The sequence below is a fragment of the Pomacea canaliculata genome, linkage group LG12 (assembly GCF_003073045.1).
Source record: "Pomacea canaliculata isolate SZHN2017 linkage group LG12, ASM307304v1, whole genome shotgun sequence".
Lineage (NCBI taxonomy): Eukaryota > Metazoa > Mollusca > Gastropoda > Architaenioglossa > Ampullariidae > Pomacea > Pomacea canaliculata.
The window spans coordinates 21,825,185-21,836,911 of NC_037601.1; the positions used below are offsets into that span (position 1 = coordinate 21,825,185).

At 41.6% G+C, this 11,727-nt stretch overlaps 1 protein-coding gene and 2 long non-coding RNA genes across 4 annotated transcripts in view; all 3 read left to right on the forward strand.

Annotated features, from left to right (window-relative positions):
• LOC112577273 overlaps positions 1–3,700 on the forward strand; it is a 28,773-nt gene extending 25,073 nt beyond the window's left edge. Inside the window, exons 1-4 of one of the 2 annotated variants that reach the window (XM_025260327.1) lie at positions 373–427; positions 2,109–2,251; positions 3,235–3,342; positions 3,523–3,700. In XM_025260327.1, the coding sequence (XP_025116112.1) occupies positions 2,129–2,251; positions 3,235–3,342; positions 3,523–3,597 (306 nt within the window). In that variant the 5' untranslated portion in view covers positions 373–427; positions 2,109–2,128 and the 3' untranslated portion in view covers positions 3,598–3,700. Of the gene's footprint in view, positions 1–372; positions 428–2,108; positions 2,252–3,234; positions 3,343–3,522 lie in introns of those variants that run through there. The other variant, XM_025260326.1, reaches the window with a different exon arrangement.
• Positions 3,701–5,213: 1,513 nt separating this feature from the next.
• LOC112577278 lies at positions 5,214–7,051 on the forward strand. The gene is made up of 2 exons (XR_003102033.1): positions 5,214–5,598; positions 6,571–7,051. It is a non-coding gene; the product is annotated as an uncharacterized LOC112577278 (long non-coding RNA).
• A 2,378-nt stretch (positions 7,052–9,429) lies between these two features.
• Positions 9,430–11,273, forward strand: LOC112577277. Its single transcript, XR_003102032.1, has 4 exons — positions 9,430–9,582; positions 9,959–10,220; positions 10,779–10,836; positions 11,096–11,273. It is a non-coding gene; the product is annotated as an uncharacterized LOC112577277 (long non-coding RNA).
• Positions 11,274–11,727: the final 454 nt, after the last annotated feature.

Below are 11,727 nucleotides of genomic sequence, written 5' to 3' on the forward strand. Positions count from 1 at the left end.
CGTGTGAAGGTTTGGTCTCCTCCCCCAACCCCACCCCAGCCTCCGACAAGTGTTGGCGGCATGGGTCACGTTTTAGTTTTTACAAGGAATTTATGGGGACAGGGCACAGGGTTTAGGACACTTTGCGAGGCTTTTAAAATAAAAAGAGTTCGCATGGCCCATGGCGGTGCGGCTTGGAAACGATTAATAACGGATCCCCAGGAGCAAAGATGTGTTTATCCTACGTGTTAGCTGGTGATGTGATAGATGGTAGTCATGGAAGTAGGTCCAAGGGGTGAGGTGAGGTGGGGTTAGTGGGGAAGAGAAAGAGAGAGAAGGGACGGTGGTGTACACGACTTGAACTACAAGTTCTGGTCACATGACCTGAGCGTTTGGCGGTGTCTCAGCGGACAGAACAAGAGCTGGGTTGTCAACTGAGGTCCAGAAAGTAAGTGTTAAATCGTCGGTCTCGGCATCATGACGTTTGTTCTGAATAATTGAGTTTCCAATGGAGGCAACCTGTCTTCAGGCTCATTTTCAAGATCTCACAAGCACATGCAGAAATCTTGGCGATGCAAGTCAAACACAAGCAGTTAAGAATATTTAGGAATAGTAATGCATGGCCTGACTTAGGACCGCAAGAAAACATTTAAAGGTCGTTGTAAAATAAAACCCAAAATATGACAAGTGAATAACTAATTATCTAAATTCTGCTTCTAATAATCTTAATTCTAGAACTATTGACAGAAATGTAAATCTTTTACAACGAATGTTTTTAATGATTTCGATAAGATAGCCCTCCCACTCCAGACATGATAGGATTACCTTAGATGTCCCTTATATATAATCCAAACCACGTGTGACACGGATTTTTAACAGAGAGATTGAAACCTCATTATTTGATTCTGTCCTGTCCATCCGTGTGACATGTTAGAGGATGACAATGTGGCCATCACAGCGCAGTGAGCGTCAGTGAACACGAGCGAAGACAAAAGATGCTAAGAAGGATCATCAGGGTCTTTAGCAGAGTTCATTGGCCCGTGTGTGTGTGTGTCAGTCATTGTAAAGTAATTAGACAAAGAATTTCAACAGCACACGATCTCCACTTCTGACCTTCAGTCCCTTTGTGGCATAAATTGGCGCAAGCAGCTCTTTAGCCATGACAGGAAGCCCTTGAGTCCTACTCCAGTGTTGGTCTCCAGTGTTACACGAGGAGCTGACGACACGTGACGCCGGCCTGCTGCTCGTTGGAACTGTCGAGGCAAACAGCTACCACACAGTGGCAATTAGCAATTAGGAAATAACTTTTTCTTAAAGTCAATTCATTCTCGGAGAGCATTAATCTGGATCACTGTGGGATGTCCCAGTCCCGTGTCTCATTACGTGCGTGGAAGGAGTAGAGTGTGTCTTATTACCTGAAATGTGTCAGTACGTGAAGTTTACGTCGTTTAGGAGACGTGATTTCTCCGCGTAGCAAATCGCATCGCTTACATAGGCAACCTTCATCGACGTTCTCTTTCTTTCTCTCTCTCCCCCTCTTCTCCGAGAAGTGGTTGAGTACCGAGGCCATTGATATTTGATATTACACTACAATTAGTTGCACGGAGGGTGAGCGGATCGTGACAGCTCAAAGTACTGTGTACACCCGGTTCACTCCCACACCGATAGTAGCTTAGGTACCGTGCTAGTTGGCAAGGAAGTAATAGATGGGTATCTTGGTTGTTAGCAAGGTAATGATAGATGGGTGTGTGGTTTGACCAGAGAGCGCGCAGAACCCAATCTGTGATTTCCTGGGTAGATGCGAACACGATAAGTCATAATTCACACTACCCGACTATGGACCCACCACTAGTTTGGCAGTAATCGCAAGATGGGTATAAGAAGCATAAGAAGTATCATTCGTTCGTCTGAATGCTCACACACACACACACACACGCAAATGCACTACTTAATACCATCTGTGTGTGTGTGAGTGAGAGAGAGACTGATTTTAGAATTTTCAAAGCTGCAGCTTGGTCACAATGCTTTGAAATTAACTGAGTTTTGTTAAACCGAAATATAATTTTTGCAAAAGCAACTAAAATCACCTTCTGTCTTGAAAGTACTTTATTGTTGTCTCGTGTTGCCAGGTGTGAAGCAGAGCGACGCCATGGGAAAGAACAAAGGTCGGGGAGGCGGTCAGAAGAAGAACTTCAAGAAGGACCCCATAGCAGTGAAGGTGGCTGGGGTCAGGAAGAGCAAGACGAAAGCTGTAAATTCCAGTTTAAAAAAGGTGCACACGCATTTCCTTTCAGTCCATCTTGCTGTTCTGTATTTTCGTGTGTCACCAGGAGAGAGAGAAACCAGTCGTAACCCAGTCATCAGTTTCTCATAAAATAATGAGAATGTTTCTCTCGTCTTCACTGTAGGGGGAAATGTTATCATCTTTATCCAGTCCTTCACACATCTATTTTATTTAATTATTTCATGGTTGACAGTAAAAGTTAATTCTTAATTTTACTGCTTTAGAAGTTAATTAAGCTTTCCTCCCGTGTCTTCCACCCTACTTTCCCAGCAGGTCTGAGTGTACAGTAGTTCAGAATTAAGATAAGGACAAAACCCTGAGTGAGGTCAGTGCAAGCTTTTTAAGTAAGTAATGGCAACACTAGTGCTCCATTTTTAACATTAGCTATATGATATTGTAGCCTCACCAGCGCAAAATAAAAGTTTAGAAGGTTTAATTCTACTGTAATAGATGATCATATTTTATTGATAGAACATTCTCTCGATTACACTGATATTTCAGCTCCTAGACTAAAGCACGAAAGAATTAAGCGCCAAATTTGAGCGGTCAATGTGAGTATATATTTTTAACAGCGATTTTGTGTTTCGTGCTTCGTAATGCAGTAGAATGGAAAGAAACAGGAGGTCGAGCGAATTCCGCGCAAGTTTTGGCTGTGGACGGCAAGGGAAGTAACCGTAATGTTCGCGAATTGGTCTCTTGTAGTAGTGCTCTCCCCTGTCGACTACAGGTAGTTGGCTGTTTCTAGCAGACACGGTTGTGCAAATTACGCGGAATGAGGCTTAACTTTAAAACTACTCTGATATGCCTTATTATAGTACAATGGTAGATTTTATATCTTTCTCTCTAGACATTTTTTTCTTCATCCACTCTTCTCCTCTTTGTCTCTATCGTTATCGTAATGTTATCGTAATCCGGTCCCAAAATGAAAACGATTGCTAACACGCACGAGCGCGTTTTTGCCTTGTTTGCAGATTAATTTCCAGAACAGGTCGAAAACAGAGAAACTTGACTCACAGATGTCGGAACTTCAGACAGGAAAGAAGTCAGAGAAACGGCCAGCCAGTAAACCAGCAACGAAGGTATGTTTACTGGCACGGCTATAAGTTCATGTCATCGGGACAGTTTTCACTATCCATCACTTGACACTGCTCTCTCTATATATATATACCCATGTATATAACCCTAAAAAACAACAACAAAAACCTACTAAGCAGCAGCAGTTTTTTAAAACTATTTCTGGATTTTCTTTGCGCACGCAGGTGAACATGTCTAGCGATGCACCACCGCCTGACATTAACATGGCAGCAGATGAATTATCGAAGCTCACCTCTTAGAGGACTGTTCACGTGGATATGAAAAGTTGACCGCCTCGATGGAGGGGATCTCTATGAGGAATCAGTGATGGAGACGCTGATTATGGTGTCATCCTGGAGCATTTTGAAACGGACTTATATAATGTGCAGTTGTCTATATTGAAGTAAATAAAACAGATAATTGAAAAATGTAAAGTTGTTCACTTTCCATTTATTATCTAAGAACATCGTGTGAGTGTGAGCGTTTATGTGCGAGAGAAAGAGTGTTTAAGGGTGTGCGTGTGTGTGTGAATGCCCCCTTGGATTCTCGAAAACTCGCCTAGAAACATCACGTGGACTGAAAAGGTCTATTTCGTGACGTCACGATATGCCCAGTGAACACGTATTCTCTGCTCGCTCATTGGCTGAAGCCTTCTCTACGTCAGTGTATCCACTCTCTTGACCTCTGTGTCTCATGTACCCCGTTACTAGTGTAGCTCAACAATGGAGGGAGGGGTATATTTACTCAGTTTTGTGGAAATTGTATTAAGTTCCAGGCTCTTCCCAGTCAATAGAAAAATCGCTCCCCGCTACAACTTTTATAATGGCGAAGAGAGTGCCAAATGTCTGCCACAACCGGTTTTTAAAAAGTTATTATTCTGAAATGCTCGTGCTAGTTGTGATGGTCTTGTATGCTGCAGGCTTAGTCTGTGAAACTCGTGCTCCCTTATTTATTTCGACAGCCTTCAGCATGCTGCCTCGCAAGTGTAAGAGTGATTGATGATGAAGTGTCACGTGATTCTGCTTCCTGCGCAGCTGACCTGTAACCGTGTCACTATGAACATTAAAAAAGAAATAAACTACAGTTAATTCCTGTAGCTTCTTTTAAATCATGACTGTTGTACATTTGCAGTGTGTATGTAGGTTAGGCAAACGTTCACGCACTGTAATATATTTTATCCTGCTTCATGTTCACATTCCTGAGCAATAAGAGTCGACCAAGTGCCCTTGAAACCAAATCTCGTCATTGCTCGCGATTTCTCTCGATGTCTCAGCATTTCTATGTTGTAACTCTGCCTTCTGGCACCACCTGGAGGTGAAATGGCGATAGAAGCACTTTAAGTTTGCTCTCGTCGCTAATCTCGTTAATCCTGCTCCGACTCTGTCACAAGGACCGCAGGTTGCGAACGTGAGTTCGTAGGGAAGGAACCAGTCAAACTGATTGCATAAACAGCACGAGTTTCACCAAAGGTCAAAGGCTACTTGTCGTCGTGGAGGAGCGAGGTCAAAATGAAGTAGCAAAAGCGTGCGGGTGGGATCATCTGGCGGTCTCTAAGGTCGGATATCTAGGTAAGTGTCTGTGTGTGTGATAAAAACGCTACTTAATCCTGCAGGTAGATATCAGGTGTTAGAAGACACCGACTGAGACACTACCAGGGGTGTCGTGAAAGTGGCGATGAAAACCGTGAATTTTCTTGTTGCTTTTCTAAAGGTGCATGGAGCGTGCAGTGACAGTCGAGGCAGCCAAAGGTTCTCGTTACATTGGGCTGTCATTCTGTAAACCTGCCTGGTGGGGCCAGGGTGTCGGGTAGACTTCGCCACGAGTCGAGGTTTAACCGAGGACCATGTAAACTGTCGTAGTTGCATCAAAACAATAACAAGGCACACAAGCAGTATAGCATTAAGGTCGGTGTGCATGATTTCAATTAGGCGATGTCATCAACTATTGAATCGGTCACCTGAAATATTGTTTAGGGTATAGGGTATGGACTGACGATGGTACGTATCACGATTTTGTAATTGTGTGTGTGTGGAGCGGCTTTTCTTTCTTCCTTTCCCTTCTTTTTTACCCGCAAGATGGATCATAGATCCAAGATTCAGTTCTCTATACTCTGCAAAAAGTATGGGCATACATATATATTTTTGTGAAATATAACACAGTGAGCTCCATGTTTCTGTCTGTCCAGCGTCTTCGAGTCTCACAGGTGTTGATGCGACGGTCATGGGCGCCTGTCAGTCAGCCTGTAAATGCTGTCGTCGCAGGTGAGGTAACCACACTGTGCAGATGTGAATGACAATGAATGACGAAGAATATCATCAGCTCATCAAAATGTTATGATGAAAACACTGTGAGCAGCAGTGTATCATCACCATATAAACTAAAAAAAAGAGAAGCTGGAGGAAGTTAAACGTAATATTAATACTAAAATGTTGGGCAGGGAAATTCTACTGCGGATGGAGGGAGGAGACGAGAGAGAAAGGTGGGGTTTAAGAGAAGAATAGAGCACGAAGAACATTAAAAAAAAAAGGTGAAGGAATTTAAAAGTCTAAGAATTTAGCGGGGTAGGTAAACTCAGTCCATGTATAAAAAAGGACAAAGTCGCTTTGAAAGGAGCTGGAGCTGGGTCGTTACCTTCACTAGTCACGAGACCCGAATTACTCGGATGGCTTCACACCAACAAAGGATCGGGTATAACTTACATCGTCTTCTCGCCCTCTTCACCGCCTGTCACCAATACAATGAAGGCTGGCTGTCCTGGGTTCAACTCTCGTCTCGGGCACGCTGTTCTTTCTCTGCACGGGGCATCTGTTTACAGGGCTGGCTGCTTGCCGTGATATCGCCATAGTTGCTGTAAAGCGAGTAGATGTAATATTAAAGCTTTAATTCAATGGGTTTGTTTAAAGATTTGTTTAAGAAACACGCCTACAAATATTCTTATGCACAGAAAGGGGCGGGCTCGTGATGTCACGTTTGTACAGATACGTCTAATCAACACTTGGTTGAGGCCTTGATAATGTAAACCTTCACATAGACAATCCTGACTTGTGCATGGTCATGTGTGGACATCAGCAAATCGGCAACTGAAGAGAGTATTTCCATCTGTTGGGAAATAGTATCTTACACTTAACTTTCCCTTGAAAAAAATTACACCACTAGATTTTTAATACGAGGCTCTTGAAATATATTAGTTTACAGAAACCATTTTGAGACAAAACAAAATTGTTCCTTTTCAGTGACCATGACTACGAAACCCTGGCTGGCGACACACACGGGGAGAGAAAGCTGCTTGTGTGTCGTCGACAAAATCCTCGACTGAATCTTCCTCAGACTCTCAGTCATACAAGTGGTCGGACGACAGTGAGCAGTACTTCACCGCCTCTGAAGGCGGCACGTGACATTGTACAACCGAAGTCTTCTACTTCTTCGTCCTCTTAAAGAACTATGCAAACAGACGGCTATATGGTGGTGATATTTATTTTATAGGTGGCGCTAGCCGCAAGTACCCCGAGACACGGTGGGAAGTTTTTGGTTCCATTTTTTTCTGCAAACAGTCTGGCAACTACGGTCGACAGTCTTTGCTGCCTGGTTAACTCCTGACAGTTAAACAGCTTCTGGTGTTTGTCCATTCTGACTGCTTCATTGTAGCCATCCAGCCAGAGACTAGTTGTTCTAGAGTGCACTTGTTTATGGTTTGAATTTAAATGTTTCTTTGTACGAGTACTGATGTTCATGGTTTAAATTTAAATGTTTCTTTGTACGAGTACTGATGTTCATGGTTTGAGTACTAATGTGGTGGTGGAGTGTGGGGTGCAGTCAGGTGCTGAGTCCATCGTCCCGTTACTATTAAACAGAAAACTGCATGTCACAGCTTTCTCGATGTAACATCATTATTTCCGTCTTTGTACTCGTGAGCTAAGCACGTGCAGATGAGAAAGTAATGAAACTGCCATTAATACTCCATTGAATCTCCGACAGTCCCTACGATGCAGGACTGGGCAGGAGCGTCCTTTGCATGCAGATTGTTTTATTTAACAAACATTAGTTTTATTTACAGTAGGTTCTGGTAATTAGTACAGGAGCACACGGACTTCAGCTACTCATTCCGAATCTGTCAGGTTTTCCCACAAATCGCATTTATCTCGGAGAATAGCTTTTATTAGCAGCTTAACTAGACAAATATGGCCGCACACACCTGCCATTTGTTCTCTCATAATAATAATAATGTTGGTAATTTTTGCCTTCGAGAATGTGCCTGCGACACGCGAAAAATGTGTTCACACTGGTCAGTGGTTGTCCTGCAAATGCTGATCAACTAAAACTGACTTCACAAACAAATAACGAGCAAGACCTGGCTTGTGTAAAGAATTTCGGATGCCGTGACTATGGGTAGAAGAAAGAGTACAAGTGATTTTTTTTACAATGGTACATAAATGCATGCCAAATATTTTTTTTTTCATTTTACCATAGCTTTTGTTATGGATGAGAGAATGATTGAGATATAATCAGTCTTCTTTATTATTATAACAACATTAATACTAGATTTTTATAAATCATTTCTGCACTATAAAGCATTACAGTGCACTTGACAAATATAAATTAAAATACATATGTGGACACAAAATGTGCATAGACCACTTTCATAGTACAAAAGAGATCAACAAACAAAGATAAATACAACAGTATGGCATCAGAGTATGGGAGCGCAATCTCTCATTCAATTAAAAAGTTACTGCAACAAAAAAAAAAAAAACAAAAAAAAAAAAACAAAAAACAAACAAACATTGCAAAGACTTCTCAAGTGAAGTGCGATGTATAAAAGTTGGTGTCTGGCGGCTGTCACAGCAAAAGGACATCTGTTAGAGGTACGACTGTTATATGCTTTCCCATCGAGGTTTTGTTTACGATTCAACAACTGGCAACCGTAAGAGCAACTGGCAACACGACCGACCAGCTAGGCTAAATGACTACATCAGGGCGACCAGAACAGCCTGGGGGATGAGATCAGAAGCCGGCCATGTTCCGCCATCTTCACACACACACGCGCATCCGCGAGCGACAGTCGGAAGCACGCAGCCTCCATATTGGGTTTTGAACGTTGTGACCTGTCACCACAACAATCACTGAAGTGCATCAATCTTTTCAATCAGTGAGACATGGCTTCAGCAACAAGGTGGCGACAGCGTGGACGTCAAGCCAACGTCAGCAGGGAGTTGGCTAATGTGTTTTCCCTTCCTACCTGTCCGGGTGGTTATGGGGGTAGGGTGTGGGGGTGTGCACTGCTATCATCTACAGATCGTCAAAAATACTGTCGTTCCTTGTTCTGTCCTTCCAATATAATTTTTGAAATTTTTCGTCTTTCTTATTTAAAAAAAAAAAACGAAACAAAACAAAACAAAAAGCAACGGAACAAACAAACAAACCAAAACAAGCCCAAGCATCCCACGCCACTACACTGTCATTTAGCACGGCCATGTGGCAGTCCTGGAAAAGGGTGGTGCTGAAATACACCTTTTGCATTTGACACTTTGCAATGAATTTTGATTTGCATATTTTAAAACATTTTCGCTGTGAAAAGACTTTTGCTAGTTTGTCTTCATGTATGGTTGCCGCTATGGTCCTAACCCTTCGTTATTTTACCTCCGCTGTGACAGTCATGATGGTCAGTCAGGAACTTTAATGAAGCAGTGGTATTTAAATTTGGGGAATTTCACCTTTGTCGGATGTTTTGCTAGAATTGTAAGGTAAAAAAATTAAGAATGATATCAAAACATGTCGGTTTGATTTTCGTAAACATGTTTACAAACATTGTGTCCTGTAATGGGCAAAAGTGAGGAGGGTTTACAAATTGTCTTTTGACGATTGGTGTACGTGTACGAGCAGGAAGGTCTATGGTAAATATGTTTGTTTTGTTTTCAGAGCACGTGGGAAATCTGCATATCTATCTCTTCCACAGGATCCAATGGACAAACAACCTACCTCCGCCTCTCGACCGTATCCTTGTGGTTCCCCCCGACGATTCCTGAAAGAATGCCATTAGTCATCATCGCTTTAATCGCGTTATGGGTGTCTACCGCAAACACTGCTCTTTGATGGTTTGTTTATTTGCTTGATAGTGGCTGTCAAACAGCCTGCATCTCATCTTATTCAACTGCGCAGTTCCCGTGTGCCATGGTATAAAAGTCAGACATCGGAGTCTGTAGTTCAGGTGTTTGCGCTGCCATCCAACCGTCGCCTTGTCTCCTGAGGTAAGTCTGTCAACCTGTGTTTCTAACCTTGAGTACTGGTCTCTTGTTTGTTGGGTTTGAGTGACTTTGTGTTTGTCATTACTGATATTACTGTAAAAGAAAAGAAGAAAAAATATAAGCACACATAATGTTTCTAGCATTATAGCACGGTCATCTCAAATAACACCGGGATAATCGAATAGTGGTAAACCTCTAACGACCTCAGGTTTAAAATCGTAATAAATATTATAAATATATACTTTTTAATTGGCTAATGAAAATGTAATAAGCTTGACCCAGGATTTATCGTGTGCATTATCTTATGAATAAAAAATTTGCTCTATCTTTATTGCTGCTAACTTGATCATCTGTCGTGTCTTGTCTCGTGTGTTGCAAGCCACAGCTTCCACTACACTTGTCCATCACAGGAACTGTTTGTACGAGGGAACTTCTCGCCATGACCAACAAACACATCATCTTCGGCCTGGCGGTCATCGTCATGTTGGCTGTTACTGTCGTTGCAGACGACGAACCCGATGATGACGACCATGTTAACTCTGGCAATATCTGCTTTCTGTTCTTTGATTGGTACAATAGAAATTGCTTCGTGTTACCAATCTCATCGCTGTGTCTTGAAACTGCGGACTACCTAAGACGAGGTTGTATTAGTCACGTTTTTTTTTTCGCACACTGTATTTGTTCTTGAAATATTCTTCTTTGTAAAAATTGAAATCGTTTCTTCTTTTAGCATTGTTTTGTTAATTAAAGCAAAACACATGCATAGCAAGCCTATAAAATATTGCTCAGCAATCTGTGGATGGTGGCTACTCAGCCAGTAAAGGGTGGCTAATGAATCCACAGAGGATGGCGAGATAATCTGTAACAGGGGCTACTAAACCTGTGAAGCCTGGCTTCAGTTGTAAGAAGGCTAAATATGTGAAGACAGATTACAAAGTTTAGCCTTTGACTGCTTTAGCACTTTCTCTCTTTAGTGTTAATGACTTTACGGGGTCATGAACCCGTGAACTGAAGTGAACGAAGAAATACGAGGTAAACAGGATTTAAGTGAAAGATGAAAGCATAAATGATGTGCATTAGGAGAATAATTTTTCTATCATCGATAAACGATAACATAAGTCGGTAACATTGGGTGAGCAAGGAGTACCTGTACTTTGTAATCAGGGTAGCCGGCAATAACTGTGTTCTCCGATTTGCAGTTTGTCGCTTTCCAGTTCCACCAGCCACCGGCTAAACTACAACAGCAACTGATGTGAGGTGAGGAATGAGTGAGTGAGAGACATTCATAGTTACAGCAAACACACAGACGCACGTACACACACTTGTTTATACAGAAATATGTATATATTTGTTGTTGTTGTCTCTGTGCACATTAATCATTACATAATAAAATGTGCGTTCTTTGTATGCGCATGCGCGTTCGTGTTTCGCTGCGGTCAAAAATTATTAAATCGGATTGGTGGACAAGCAGCTCGAGAAATAAATGAGTAAGCAATTTTACACTTTTCTTTTTCAGTCACTCTGATAAAGCACTATTTACGCTGACACGGAGTTCAACACCAAAATTTCCAATCATCTTTTTTTCGACTGGATATTCTTAGGATAGAAAAGGACTGTGTAGAATGTACCCGGGATACTGCTAACAACAAATTGATGTAAATGTATTGAGTATTAAACGATTTCCTGATCACAAATGATGTACTTTTTTGTTGTTTCTTTCAGTCTGCAAAACCTGATTTTCTCGTTACTTGTGTCGTTAGCGATGTGTTGTGTATCGTGTCCTTGTATTTTTGAAGTTCTGATGAGCTGACAGATTCCTTTATAAATATATAATGTATAAGGCACGTTTGTTAATGTGTATATACGTCTAGCTGAATGGATTTGTGTTTATGGGGAAATGTGTGACAGAGTTGTGACATTGATGTACACATGGACATCTGCCACTATCTTGATAAAATCAACTACAGTGACAGCTTTCAAATTAAGCTATTTTATTTTATTTTTATTCACAATTTTCAAAACAAGAGGACACTATACAATTGTAAGCCAGCTTTTTAAAGCAGCAGCTTCTGCAATAAATAATTCATCGTTATGATGTTTGAAAAGCTAATCTTATATATCAGAGGTTTGTTCTTCCACAAATTCCAA